The sequence below is a fragment of the Carex rostrata genome, chromosome 20 (genome assembly GCF_964058835.1).
Source record: "Carex rostrata chromosome 20, lpCarRost1.2, whole genome shotgun sequence".
NCBI classification, from domain to species: Eukaryota; Viridiplantae; Streptophyta; class Magnoliopsida; order Poales; family Cyperaceae; genus Carex; species Carex rostrata.
The window spans coordinates 7,982,107-7,998,111 of NC_135937.1; the positions used below are offsets into that span (position 1 = coordinate 7,982,107).

The following is a 16,005-nucleotide window of genomic DNA, read 5'->3' on the forward strand; positions in this document are numbered from 1 at the left end:
ACATACAATAATGTGTGGTAATGACACTACAATAAATTTTGAAAAGACCTACAAGAAAATAATTACAAGTACCTAGAGTTTAGCGTTAATTAATAATTGCAAGAGTTCTATAATATATTATAATATTTTCTATGATCACCACATTTAAAAATATCCAGGCACGATGATTACCACATTTTTTTTGGTTGGAGTTTTATGAAAGTATATAACTATTGGTTCTCAAATTATTATATATATATATTTGTTTTGATTTTCTCTTATGTCTTATATCAAGATTCAAAATCATGCATAAAAGATAAATCCGACTTTATTTGCATGTAGATATTACGGGCCATGTTTATGATATTAAATTAAAAAATTGAAGCCTTTTTTTTAATTATCAAAATTGACAAAATAAAAAATTATCAATTGGTCATCTCTCATTTCAATATATAGAAAATAGTAACTTGTGTCATTCATGTAATTCACATGATGCTTAAAAAATAAATGAGCAATCACGCAAGACTCATGATAAACCATTTGATTTCTTTTCTCACTTTACCAATGCAAAACTTTCCTTAAAATTTAACTTCAACAAGGACATCCAATAAAATGCAGTTAAGTAATTATTTTTTTCTCACAATAATTAAACATACATACAACAATGTGGTAAAGGGCTTTACAGTAAATTTACAAACAACCTTTATTTGATATGTATATATAGTTTATTGTTAATAAAAACATGAGTGAGTCTATGGTACTATACATATTACGATTTGTTACCGTGCTATGGCTCTATATTCGAGTTTTTAAATCCTAACGGTCGATCCGAACCGTTCATCTTGTTCTCCATATTAATATGTGTTTGGAGACTAAATTTTACATTTTTTGAATTTTTTTACTATTTTTTTAGATTTATTGAAAATCACTGTTTTTGGATGGTCCAGAATTTTCAGATCAAGTGATTTTCTAAATATCTAAAAAAATAGTAAATTTTTTTCAAAAAATACAAAATTTGGTCTCCAAACACATATTAATATGGAGAACAAGATGAACGGTTCGGATCGACCGTTAGGATTTGAAAACTCGAATATAGAGCCGTAACACAGTAACAACCCGTGATATGCATAGTACCATAGACTCACTCTAAAAATATTGTAAAATCTGTACAGTAAATTCATACTATAAATTTTCTATTATAACTCTACAATAATCTCTTATTCCGTTGCCATACATTATATATAATTTTTTCACGACAGATCTTGTAATAAATTTAGTAATAATTTTTTCACGATGATGACATAAATATGGATAAATATTTTTCGAATACTTTTTTTATTAAATTTATCGAATAAGAACAGAAATAAGAATTATTTTGTACTCATCACCTAATGAGAGAAATTGATGAATATAAAATTGTATATGATATTCGTATTTAAATATAACAATATTATTATTATGACAAGATTGATTTATAGATAACAATTTATGTAGTTTTGTTTAATTTGTAGTTGCTCTTTAATAATAAACCCGAATTATATTTGTTTATATCTTGTAATATAATGTACCTGATATGTTTACAATAATATATTTATTTATATTTGAGTTAGATTATATATTTAAAATTTATAAATTGTTTATTTATTGTTTATCTATTATCTACTAATGTTAATGAATAAAATAAGTTACGAATAAAGTTAAAATTTAATAAATAGTTATTAAATATGAAAGATAATGGATAAAAATAATTTTAAGCAATATACTAATATAACGAATGTTGTTTTATTGGATTATGGAAGTCTTTTTTAATGCAGGAACGAAGAAAAATCAATTTTGACATCAAAATAATAGTCGGATCCTCTAAAGTAACTTAAACTTTGAGTTCGGATCGGAACCGTCCGATCTGCTCTGGCACGAATATTAAAGAGATACCGGGTATTCTACCACGGGCCAGATTGGCCCGGATTCTGATCGTACGGTCTGGACTAAAACTGAAAATTTAGTGACTTTTGGGGATCCTGACCCAACCCCTCGAAAGAAATCCCGTTCCCTCTTCGTCACTCTCCTGAGTCCTGTCTAGTAAGGTCGACGACTCGTCGACACGGACACGCTACCCTCCCTCTTTCACTTTTACTAGAAAATGGGATCTCAGATGGATGATGGAGGCGCCAATGGCGGATCGTCTCTGATATTTCTTGGCACGGGCTGCTCCAGCGCCGTGCCCAATGCGCGATGTCTCATCCAACCGTCCGATCCGCCGTGCAAGGTCTGCTCCGACTCTCTCTCCATTCCTCCGGAGCTAAATCCTAACTACAGGTTTTTAATTGTATCCTCTTCTCCATTCTCATCATAGCCAAATAGAACAATCCTCTTCAATCGTAGTTGCTGTTTTCCTCTACTTTTGTTGATATCAGGTGCAATACATCTCTTTTGATTGATTATTTGGAAGATGATGGCATGTCTCACCGCTATATACTTATCGATGTCGGAAAATGTTTTAGAGAGCAAGTCCTTCGCTGGTTTGTTCGTCACAAAATCCCTTGTGTCGATTCAGTGAGTGCTCTCATTTCTTTTTAATACCAGTATACAGAGAAAAAAGTTCTTTTCCAGAGTTATATCAAGTGGAATCTTTCCTTGAAGTGAAGTCAATCCGAGCTAGGAACTAGGAATTCATTTGTTGAGCTATAATAGTCTACTCAGAAATCTGTTGATTAGATTGATTATTGCTAAAATCATTGCTTCAAATTAAACACTACTGTATTATATTTGCTTTTGCTTCTGAGATATTACTATCAACCCACCCAAAGCAAGATGAAATCAAAATCAAAATGTGTTTGGCTTGATTTTGGTGTGATTCGGTCATTGGAAAAGCAAGCTCTTATTTAGTATTTAGTTTAGCCAATTTGTTTACATTTGGTACTTTGCAGATACCTCAGAAATTGTTTTCTGTAAATTGCAAATATCAGGTTATTCGTGGTTTGCATGAAAGACCCTATCAGTTGTAAGATTGCAAGTATGAACTGACATCCCAAAACAATTGATTAGAAGGGTTCAAATTGGTCTCATACAGTTCCAAATATAGTCAGCTAATAGCTTCTCTGCAATAAAATTAATAAACAAATAATTGAATGAATTAAATTATAAATAGAAAAGTGACTTGAATGCTTATAGTAGACACAGACTTACGATGTTCTTTTTCAAACACAGATTATTCTGACACATGAGCATGCTGATGCAATCTTGGGACTTGATGACATACGGATTGTACAGTCGCATAGTCCAATAAATGATATCAATCCAACTCCTATATACCTCACCCAATTTGCTATGGACAGGTACAATTTTTTTTTGTGAAAAAAGAAGAAGCAAGTACAGCTGATTGTGTTTAAAGATAAGAAAATCTAAACTTCATTTGGTTCGCTATTGGTTTTTAGTACCAGTATTTACATTTGAATGTGCTGAGAGCAACATTGACCAAAATATCTCTTAAAAAAAGCACTGATCAATATTTTAATTTTTTTTTTATGAAAAAGTTAGACTAAATGGCCCCCTTCATCTTAACTAAATCGGATTAATTTGTAAGTTGTTCATTGCAAAATTGGGTCTACCATATAAATCTCAAGTTATTGTGTTGTAGGCAAATATTTCAAAATGATTGGTTGTCAGTACAAACATGAGATATATAAGGTGCTAATTGCAAAGAAAAAATAATACAAAGGACCAAATTGCTCAATACCTTACATGTGATTCATCGTACTATTACAATAGCATGTAATGTTCACTTTCAAGATTGTTAAATTTATTTTTAATGTTATTCATATTTGTAACAGCATCGCTATGAAATTCTCATACTTAGCAACTAAAAATCTGAAGGAAGGGCAAGAGGTGAGACGAGTCGCTCAGCTTGACTGGAGAATTATTGAAAGCAACCATGAAAAGCCGTTTCTCTGTTCCGGGCTTGAATTTGTTCCCTTACCAGTACGCATTGATTTTTCCTAATTACAAAAAAAAGAATTATCTTTTTTAAGTGAAGCTATCATTAGCATAGTTAAAACTAGATCCAAGTTCGAACATAGACTAAGGGAAAAATTACTAAATTGCCCTCACTTCTCTAAACCCCCTTTGTCCTGGTTTGTGGACAAAAGACCCTTCTTTTATCTTCAGCAATTTAACAAAGTTAAATTTTTTACCATAACGAAAAACAAGCTGTCTTATATATGGGCACCTCAAAGTAGGTTCACGCTTTTGTTTGTAGTATGAGAAGCATAACGTTGTCCCAAATACCAGGAAAGGTGGGGTATTGTTTAAATAAGATGAGGAATCAAATGTCTATTTATACGTGCACTGTCATATCCCAATTGGTATTTTCCATTAAAATATCCAAATAAATTATGAGGTGGGCTACGGTGCTTTGGGAAGTAAAGCCGCTATTTTACTTCCCGCCCATATTTTGCAATTTCAAACAATCAATCAAAACTGTTCAACATGATCTCCATATTAAAATATGCTTGGAGACCAATTTTTTTACATTTTTTGGAAGTTTTTTACACTTTCTTTTAGAATTTTTGAAAATCACAATTTTTCGGAAAATTGTGGACCATAAAAAAAAAGTTATTTACAAAATTTCTAAAAAAATAGTATTTTTTTTCAAAAAATGTAAAATTTTGTCTCCAAGCACATTTTAATATGGAGATCATGTTGAACAGTTCGGATCGACTGTTTGGACTTTGAAATGACAAAATATGGGTGGGAAGTAAAATAGGGGCTTTACTTCCCAAAGCAATGTAGCCCACCTCATGAAATATACTGTTAATTTGTTTGACATAGAAAAGCAATGTGTGTTAAAATTATAAATACGAGAGTTCTTTTACTACGAAGACTAAGGGACAAAAAGAATTGCACTTAATTACTTACAGATTACAATGAAATTGAAACCATAGGGACTTTTGGCCCCTTGAGTTTTACAGTTTTGGATCTTCCTGCATTCGCTTTTTAAATAGAACAAGATCAATAGTTTGAATTTCTTATTAGGAATTCAGATTTGGTTGAAAATGGCACAAGTGCAATTGGGCAATATGACGGGGCACACAAAAGTAGGCACTCGATCCCTGGGCTCTTTGAACGGAAGGTTTTAATGGAGTACATATATATGTTGAAATAATGTGTATAGACAAGAAATATTAAAAACTTGCATCTCTTTTTGTTTTGACTTTGAAAACTTGCATCTCTTTTGCTATTTAGGTTATGCACGGAGAGGATTACGTTTGTTTGGGCTTCCTATTTGGCCGTAAAACAAGGGTCGCGTATATCTCAGATATTTCTCGGTTTATACCTTCTACTGAATCTGGTATTATACACATATTTTTACTTAATAACCACAGAGGTGGCTTTGAAAATTTTCATCATTTTACATTGTGTGTTTTATTTTATTTTTAATCCTTGCCTTGCATTGCAGTTATTTCAAAGTCAGGGGATCGGCAGCTGGACCTTCTTATCTTAGATACACTCTATAGGGTTAGTTCTTCCAAAAAGAGCATTCTCAACATCATTTTAACAAATTGAATGATAAAAATAACATTATTAAGTGTGGAGTAAGTTAATCCACCTCTCCAGAGTAACTTACTCCAGATTAACTCAACTCTTACTCCATCTTACTCTGATTTTACTCCTCATTTGATGGCTTAAGTGTGAAGTAAGAGGTTTACTAAACACGACCTCGTGTTTGGTTGTGGAATAAAGTTAATGAAGATTAAATTGCTTACTCCATGTTACTCCTTATATTTTACACTTCGTTTGATAGTTGAATTCACGGCTTAACTTGATCCGTCTAAAGGAGTAAGATGTTGAAAAATTAATCTTTGCTTATGAGAGTGGGATCCATGGGTGGAGTGTGGAGTAAAAACTTACTCTGGATTAACTCACCTCTTACTCCATCTTACTCCTCTTTTACTTCTCATTTGACAGCTTAAGTATGAAGTAAGGGGTTTACTCCACCTTTTACTCCACAACTAAACATGGCCTGATTATTGCTGAGAGCTGATTGAGATCAACTTGACTTAATTTAATTCTTAATTGCTCATTTGGAATCCATTGCTATGACTTAAGTAATCCTCTTTTTATGGTACAGGGAGGCTCGCATAACACCCACCTTTGTTGGGATCAGGTTTATATATTGCTTCTCTTCTATGTTCCTTATTTGTTCCTTCACAGAAATAAAACTCACTTTCTTTAATGCAAGAACTGTGTTTAATATATTTAACATATGGTTTATTTCAGACTCTTGATGCAGTGAAGAGAGTGTGCCCAAAGAAGGCATTGCTAATTGGAATGACACATGAGTATGACCACCACAAAGATAATGAAATCCTGTCAGAGTGGTCTCGACAGTAAGATATTTATATTAATACTATTATAGGGATTGCTGGACTGTGTAGTACCAATATCTACCAGTTTTACATGAAAAATTATAGAAGAAATCCTTTTCAGTTGAATGCACATACGATGGTGCTTGGTTTTAATGGTTACTTCTAAAATTTGCTGCATGTTTTATTATATTTACAGGGAAGGAATACCAGTACAGTTGGCTCATGACGGCTTACGTCTCTTCATTGACATCTAACACGTACTGTTCTTTCATACTATTTGTAGAAGAGTTGGGCTAATATGCTTTGTAAAGCATATTGTCCCTCTTGTGCTTCACACCCTTTCGTGCCGTTTCCAAACTTCAAACAGTTGATCCGAGCCACTCAACATGATCTCCATATGAAAATGTGCTTGGAGACCAAATTTTACGTTTTTTAGAATTCTTTTAATTTTTTTAGATAGGTACAAAATCACTGTTTTTTGGATGGCCTGGAATCTTCTGAAAAACAGTGATTTCTACCTATCTAAAAAAATAGTAATAAATTTCCAAAATTTGTAAAATTTGGTCTTTGAGCACATTTTAATATGGAGATCATGTTCGGACTTTGAGAACAAAGATAATAATGTGAAGCACAAGAGGCCCATGCTTTATAAAGCATATTAGCCCCAAATCTTGCTATCTGATGTCTGTCTCTTACCAATTCTGGAATTATCAGATTTCAGCTACAAAACCAAAATGAAATTAATAATAAAATACTTTACTTACATGGAGATCTCTCTTTCAGGTACTTGCGCAAACCTTGTGAAAGTTGTGAAGCCATAGATTGATTGAGACCTCCCACATTTTGGTTTTATTTTATTTTTATTCTTTCCACTCGTTTAGATCAGCAAATTCATCTTCTCCCAAAAAGCAAATGCCTAACACGTTGATTATATTGCTCGAGATGGTCAAAGTATAATATTTTTATTTTTGCAAACTATAGACGGGGTTCAAGGAATAAAGCATATGATTGCTCGTACCACTGTGTATACCAGCACAGTTGTTCTGTTTTGTAGTAACAAATTGTAATTGGATACTTGTATTTTCCATGATGAATCTGTATTTGTTGTTTTCTTGAGCAGGACCGTGTTACTATAATCATTTATCTGATCTAAAACAAACAAATCGGATTTGCATAGTGGTACGAGTCTAATTCGCGATTTTAGATTGGATGGATCAAATCATAATAGCAGGCTCACGCTAGCTACAGTAGTGTATTTTCGTTGTCTATTTAAATGCATGAGCAGTATTAATATAAAGAGAAGGATCCATCTACAGCATTTATAAGTTACAACGTCTTAGAACAATTCAGTTTTGTGATTTTAGAAGTTTAAATAGTCAATTCATACCGTTGAAGATGATATTTATATTAAAATGTGTTCAAACCGTTCAAGATGATATTTATATTAAAATGTGCTTGGAGATAAAATTTTACATTTTTTTGAATATTTTTATTATTTATTAAGTATTTTACATAAATATTGTTTTTCGGTGGTCTAGATTTGTCTAAAAACAACAATCTTATAAAATACTTAATAAATAGTAAAAGAATTTAAAAAAATATAAAATCGAATTGTTGTAAGATGTTGTAAGTGTATATTGTTTTAAGATTTGTGTTGAACGGTTCAAATTTTCAAATATCTTATCATATGCGAATTCAAGCTTATGGAGCATCCTCGATAAACAATGGATGCCGTTTTATTACAGCATCAGTTAATGTATTTTTTATGATAGAATCCAATTTGAAATTGATAACTCGTATGAATTGGCTCAAATTACTAATTCGAACATTTTCCGGTCTAAATAAAATAAAAATGACAAATGTTTTGCAAGGATTTGATTAAATATGGCCAATAATATTATCAAAATGTGGCAACTCGAACAAAGAAAATTAGAGGGTATAAGAGAAATGACCTCATTATGATTATTATAATTATGAAACTAATTCATAGATTTCAAAATAAATAAAAATGATCAAAGAGTTTTGAAAGATAAAATATATCCTACTTGAAAAAATTAACTTAAATCCATAAATTTGTGAGTGTAAACGAAAGCAAAATATAATATGGCTCGGATTTTGCATTAGGATGGGATCTTAAATGCCCTTTTATATGCAATTAAAAAATGCGAGTTTTTGTTTTTTTGTATGAAAATTGAAAACAGGGGTTATTTATATACAAATGATTTCTCAGATGTCTGTGTTAAAACTTAAAAGATGATAAATAACAAAATATAATGCCAAATTGTAACATAGCAAATCGTTGCTCTTCAGCCAAACGATGCAAAACAAATAAAAAATGCCAGAGATAATATCATTAAAAACAGAGTATTCAGTTTTAGATACCACTGTTACACAAGGAAATATTATTTTATTTATCATTTATGAGATGGGATACATTCAGAAATCCAGTCATTGTGTGTGAACTGTGAAGAGCTAGATAGATTAGTGATTGTGTGAACTGGGCCGATACAGGCCTGTTCTCAGGAGGTTGAAGAATAACAGAATATTTCTGTTTGAATCTGGACCGTCCAATGACGATCTGCACGACTATTAAAGCAAGCCCGTGCACTCTACCTGGGCTGATGCAGGCCTGTTCTGTTTGAATCTAGATTAAATATTGTTTGCGATCCATTTATTTTTTTACTTTTAACTTGTGAGGAGTCATATATACCGTGGTTTATGAAATATTTGTAGTTTGAATTAAAATAAAAAAAATTAAGTGTCCAATTTCTAATAAAAAATAGTGGTTTAGCCAACTTTAACTAACGCAGTCAATTTATGTGCATTTTGCCTAAAATTTCATTATAATGTAGAAATAAATGTTAATTTCAATTAATTTACACGTATCATTTTGAAGCTTTTATAAATTACGTTAGGACGTTCCATGCTCTAGATAACAATAATACATAAAATTTATTATAGTTAGAATATAATTTATAAAAGAGAAGGATCCACTTACATCCTTTTTTAATCACATCGGATGACATCCTACGGCCATTTTTATTAATACCTCCAAAAAAAAGTTAATTTTAAAAATGCCCTTATATTTAATTTTCATTTTCAAAAAATCCAGCAGACCGCCCTCTACCAAGGCAGGCCAAACTCCTACCAGACCGCTCCCGGCAGGGGCGGGCCAGAAGACCCCCCTGCAGAGGCGCATGGAACGACTATTTGATAAGAAGATGGAACGCATGGAACGATTATTTGATAAGAAGATGGAACAAAAGGGGGAAGTGACGTCATGTTGGACGTAGACAGATGAGCTTTTCCCCGTACGAGAAGGCGGCGATGGGAGCGGCGCACAGGGGGGACCACTGTCCTTGTATCATTAGTCATTTGGTTTTGTCTAATTTACCCTCTTCTCTTTTCTCTTTTCTCATTTATTAAAAATTGTGACCGGTACGCCACGCAAACAGGAACTAATGGAAAAGCGAGTGGTAAAGGTCCACGCCACCTCGGGACTCTGCGACGCCTTGGGCGTGGAACTACTGTTTCTGCTCCCTTGATTACTTAATTAATTACCCTTTCTATACCACATTAACAATTTTTTTATTTCAAATTTCCACCTCAATTACGTCTCCTTTGTCAATTCTCATCAGACTCTGCTTTTCTTTGTCTTTTCAACATCTCATTTATGATTTATCTTCGCTAATTTAAAGCCTTTTTTTCAAATCATAATGAGGTACTCTTGAAAATAAATGTTACGATTTATTTTAAAAATATTTTAAGGAACTGTAAAAATTTTAAGTTTTTTTTATTAATTTTATAAAACAGTATATATATTCATCAATGAGGGAGACTACATTACTTTTCAAAGGGCAAATTCGTCCATATGAATTGATATCTTTAAATTTGCAATTCAAATATTAGAACTGAAGCATTCAATGTGATCTCCATATAAAAATGCACCGATATACTGAATTTTATATTTTTTGTAAGTAACTTTTTACTATTTTTATGATAGATAGAAAATCACTATTTTTGAATAGTCCAAAATGTTTAAATTAAGTGATTTTCTACTTATCTAAAACAATAAAAAAAAAGTTTTAAAAATATAAATTTGATCGATCTCCAATACACTTTTATATGAAAATCATGTTAAATGATTCGAATTGACCATTTGAACTTTAAAAACGAAAACATGAGTTCACAGCACACATCGACATACGCTTTGTAATCTACCATTGTACTGTGTAATAAAAACAATATGAGGATTTAAATAAGAAAAAAAATCAGAAAACATGGACTACAAAGTCTACACTACTACCTAATTCTTCTCCAAACACTAAACAGGAAGTACAAGCGAGATTATAATTTACAAAACAAGGCTTAAAAGATTCCCTTTAGATGTGTGCCATTCTCAAAGCATGTAGGGGTTATAAGGTGAAGGGGCTCCAACTTGGAAGCAAATTCAACATGGTTTTGCATTGTGTCTTCCTATCAATGCAGCGCGAATCTTGGCGACTTGTCCATTTTTTCCCTTGAGCTATTCAATTTCAACATAAATTTATCTTTGCATAATTTCCTCGTGTCCACCGCCACTTGTTTTTGTATTTATTTATTATGATTGCTAATATATCAACCGCAGCTTTTAGAATTAATATACAGACTACAGTCCTTTAATTTATTCCCAAAAAAAAATCAGATTCCCTCCATTATTAAAAAATGTCATTAAGTTTCTTGTCTTTATATTTTTTTTTACTACTATTTTCTACGTTGATAATTATATTTTTATTCAATTAGAAATAGAAGTTTGCACCTAAAAAATGTATGAAAAATATCTGTGTTTGGTATAAATACTATATATATTCATCGCTCTCCCAATCAACATGAAATAAAATTTCAACATAGCATATTATAAAAAAAAAAAATTCTATTAACTTTATTTACCGACCAAATGTGGCGAATATTTACCGACCAAACACGACGAATATTTACCCTAACTTAAAGAGTCGCTATACTTTTTACTTTGTTGACCCCTGGAATAAGTTACCATCTGAATTCTGATTTTTGTTCGCCACCAAACAAGTGTACATAGTATCATATTGTGCAGCCTTCATGAGCATAATGTGTTGCCACACCAACAAAAAGGTTTAATATATATGGTTGCAACGCTGTCGCCACAGAAGACCAAGGCAATCCGTGATGTTTGGTTGTAGATTCGATTTACAATTGATCTTCAATTGAGTGCTTTGCATCATATATGATATCCTTTCTAGAAGGTAATTAATTAATGTCAATAAATAAAGGTAAAAACAACACTGCTATTGCTTTGTGACGATGGCTTAATTAATTAATTAATTAATTTTTGGAGATTTTAGCAAATATATCCGCAATTGGCTCGGTCAAGGTGGTCCCTGTTTCGCCAAAAGAAGGCGCAACGACTATTGTTTGTGACTTTTTATCTCTTTTTTTTTATCCAGACAAAACTTTCATTGTTGTGTTTCAAGGTTTAAAAGGTATGTTTAGGCTAATACAAAAATAATTGCAAGATTAGAAGGGTCCACGGATCGGGTTGGTCAGATTTTATTTATATTTTTTATATCATCCAAAGTAATTGGGTTATCATATTTTCAATCCATAACTAATTATCATAACTTAAAATTTGTTGAAATGCATTTTCTAGGCCGTCAAACTTTGCAATTTTGGCGTTTTTTTTAAAATAAAAATTATTACATATATACTTGCTGATCAAATTTTACATTTTTTTAATTTTTTTTACTATTTATTAAGTATTTAACAAAATCGCTATATTCGGACCGTTGAATTTTTGTACCCATCTGAATAAACCCAAAAAAAAATTCAGAAAAATGTAAAATTTGATCTGCAAGCACATTTTAACATATCCATCAAGTTGAACGGTTTGGATCGACTGTTTGGACTTTGAAAATGGACGGTGTCATCCGATGTCACCAAAAAACGGTGTCATCCGATCCCTCCTCTTATATGTAATCTGTCCATGAAATAATTTTATTTTGGCCAATTTTGGTTGTCAACACTTCCCTCGTCCTTCATACATTGGATGATTTATGGTACCAAAAATAAAGATGTAACCGATTTACATCCATATATGTTTATTTTAGCACACTTACCTTTTGCCTCTTAAAGGCAAACCCTAAAATTACATATTGAAATAATAAAATTGATGCACGTTGTTTGTAGTATATATGCTTTATTAAATAAGAGATTACTTTTGCTTTCCCAATTCTTAGTTGCAATCAAATGGATCTAAGTAACTTTATTAGGTTTTAGCTCCTCAATTTTTTTTAATCTAGTCTTTTTTGTTAGTGTTCAAGCCTGCTGTTTGTCCCCTGTATTTTTTTTTTCCCCCTTTTTTTCCCTTTGCATCATGCTTCACATAATCACATTAATTGTGGCTCATATTGAGTTTGGTTCTGGAAATAAAAGATAGCTACTAAGGTTTAGGTTTACAAATTTACAAAGCTTCCAATGAACAATAGCACCGCAGTTGTCTCCTACTTCAAAGATGGTTGATTCTAACGTAATTTTAGTGTACATGTATTAAATGTCTAGCTACCTTAAGTTTAAAAGATATATATAATATTTTTCTAATTTTTTTTTATCAATTTACTTCTTACTTCTTACTTCTCAGAATAGGAGAAGGAAGAGAATTGACTACTTGAATATATAAATTACGAAGATTAAGAATTTTGGAGATGAAAATTGTTAGAATAATTAGTAAGATTGTTATATATATATATTTTTTATAAAAATATTCAATTTGATACACAATTGAAAATGATTTATTATATTTTTAAAATCAAAGAATATTATTAATGATGTATCTTAAGGCGTGTTTAATGTAGCAAGGTACTTTCATAAAGTTTTTTTTTCGATTCTCTTTTATGGTTCTTGGATGTCATATTAATTTGATAATTATTCATTTTAGCACATCAATTATTCACAATTATATAACATCTTAATGTCTAAATTTACCAGATCCATTACAGTACCCAATAGTGGACAACCCGAATCTGAAACAAGGCAGTGGAAATCTTGGTGGCCATTGCAGAGGTTGAGGAATATTAGTAGGATTTTTTAGAGATTACACAAGAGCATTTTGGGTTTGACAACCTCGAATCTCCAATGTCTAGCGCTGTACCGAATGAAGAGGAATCTGTTGATTAGGACTTGTTGGATGATTAGTTTAGTGTTATGTTGTTCTATGTGTTGTTTGCTAGATTCTTATTTAGACATATTATGTTGATCTTATGTTTTGTAAGTAACTGATATACTGACGATTATGTTTTGGTACCTGTTTTATGTACCGGAACTGATATTGCCAACAGAAATCGGTGTATAATCCACTACTTTTAAAAAAAATGACTAAAATTTGTCTTAATTATATTGATCACCTTTAATTGACATAAAATTGGTAGTTTAAAAGCCATAATTATCTTATATTATAAGTCCGACATTGAATTAATGATTTAACAAGACATGATACAACAAAAAACTAAAATTTATGTCAAAATTATCATTAAAGTTAATCCGGGACTTAAGTTTTAAAGCTTCTTTCTAATTTTCAGAATATAATCAATACATACTAGGATTCTAAATAACGCGCTATAGTATTTTCGAATCATAAAAACTATGTCGCTATTGACGCTATAGCGCACTATAGCAACACAATATGGAAATAACATCCTTCTTTTAGCCGTTCCGCTATGACGCAATAAACGCTAGCTATTTAAATCTTTGGAGTACATATATATACAACAACAAGGCTTAGGTCCCTTGTTTTTAAAACCTGTTTGAAATCATTTAGTTAATTTAAATCTGTATTCATGCAATTAAGAAGAGCATTACATTATTAAGAGTAATTGTTAGTTCAATACATCGATTACGACATATTTTATTTTCTTAGTTTCACTTAATTTGACTCAGTATGAGACATGTTATAATTTATGGTTATCTCAAAGTAAAATCTTATGTTATATATAGGAAAACAATAGTCAAATTCGCAATTAATGACGAACATGCACCTTCGATTGTTTTGGATATAATATGAAGATCTTAGAAGAAAAAAATAGATAGAAACTTTGTAGACAGGTTTTATTTTCCTCGAGTTTCGAAACATAATGAAGTCAACAAAGGCGACCAAATTGGAGCAAATCTATGCAAGTGTTAATTAAGAGAATCAACAAATCTATCTATATATATATATGACTTGTGGAGTTGGGATCGATTTCACTGATTTTAATATGAAATTTTTAGTGAGAGAGAGTTCAGACTGAAGAACTAGTTCTCTGGCAAGAAAATATACACGTCAGAGATATATACGTGTTGTTATTTATATTATATTATTGGGGACGAATCATGCAAATCTTTTAATTATTATTTCAAGTTGCTGGTTATCTCTCCATGTATGTACACAAATTAAATGTCGGAGAAGGAGACAACAAGAAATGAACATTGACTTGAAAACACATCCTGTTTTGTATTGTAAATCAAGAACTGATTAAAACTATTTGTAGCTTTTGTTTTGCGTGCTTGATTTTTTTTTTATTTCATTATTTACTATTGTTTAGTTTGTATTTATGAGGGAGGTTACGGTACCAAGTATAGCGCACTTTGGTCTGTACTGCGGATTTATATTTTTACTTTTAAAGTCTAAATAGTTGAGCCGTACTGTTTATCAGGATCTTCATACGAAAATGTATTAATTTGGAGATCAAATTTTATATTTCTTAGAATTTGTTTACTATATATTTTTTAAATAGGTAGAACATCACCATTTGAGGAGAACTCAAATGTTCCATTACTTTCATGTCTCAATTATATATAGTTCACATGTTTATCTCTGATCCGATTCAAAAATCTAACCAAACAATCTGAACTGCTCACCATGATATCTACGTTAGTTTTTCAAAAACCTAAATTAATTAAGTTCAATAGACATGAGAGCTTATCAAACCTACTCCGCAATATTTCCTCAGGGGCCAAGACTGCGTTACAACCGTACGTTAGTCAGCTAAGAACGATCGATCGAGTTCGTGATTTGAAGGATACGATCGATCAGATATAAATATTAAATTGAATGATTCATATGGAATCAATATAATAGAGGAGTAGATGTGAAGTCCAACAAGAACTTTATAGCTCATTTATATATTGCTTAATTACATGCGAATCATACGATATATATCTCAAACTAGGTAGATTCTGTTACATCAACTGACAACTGGGCCTCCGCAAAAAACAGAAAGTAGGACCCACAAAGAGCAGCTACCATGGTCCATGGCGCCTGTCGCCGCACATGGTTGTGGGTCGGGCTATGTCCCGGCCCGGTACGCAACCCCACCCGCTATGAAGTGACAAAGGATTAGTTTAGTAGGTAATAGTACCTGGATTAACGACAGAATAAGCTCATACCTGTCTCTCTGCTTCTCGCTATCCCGGCACTATTCCAGCTAACAATTTCTTTTTAATTCTAACCTTGTCCCACGTCATACTATTTACTCGATCGGCTCGGTACTTATCATATCATCATTATATATATAATTATTATCTACAATCATAAATTAATTTTCGAATCTTTCCTACGCGTTTCTCTTCTCTTCTCTTCTCCTCTCGTCGTTAGAATTTAAATACTAGCTAA

General features: G+C 31.7%; 1 protein-coding gene across 1 annotated transcript; it reads left to right on the forward strand.

The window, feature by feature from the left end:
- Positions 1-2,015: 2,015 nt before the first annotated feature.
- LOC144572629 (Metallo-hydrolase/oxidoreductase superfamily protein) lies at positions 2,016-7,468 on the forward strand. Its single transcript, XM_078322277.1, has 10 exons — positions 2,016-2,295; positions 2,394-2,532; positions 3,187-3,314; positions 3,810-3,957; positions 5,221-5,326; positions 5,435-5,493; positions 6,107-6,142; positions 6,256-6,365; positions 6,541-6,601; positions 7,128-7,468. The coding sequence occupies exons 1-9, from the start codon at positions 2,120-2,122 to the stop codon at positions 6,596-6,598; spliced, it is 960 nt and encodes a 319-aa protein (XP_078178403.1). The 5' UTR covers positions 2,016-2,119; the 3' UTR covers positions 6,599-6,601; positions 7,128-7,468.
- Positions 7,469-16,005: the final 8,537 nt, after the last annotated feature.

Coding starts and splice junctions, on each gene's coding strand:
- LOC144572629 (XM_078322277.1), top strand. CDS start 2,120: ATGGGATCTCAGATGGATGATGGAGGCGCCAATGGCGGATCGTCTCTG. Junction 6,143..6,255: donor CCCACCTTTGTTGGGATCAG/GTTTATATATTG, acceptor GGTTTATTTCAG/ACTCTTGATGCAGTGAAGAG. Junction 6,366..6,540: donor CTGTCAGAGTGGTCTCGACA/GTAAGATATTTA, acceptor TTATATTTACAG/GGAAGGAATACCAGTACAGT.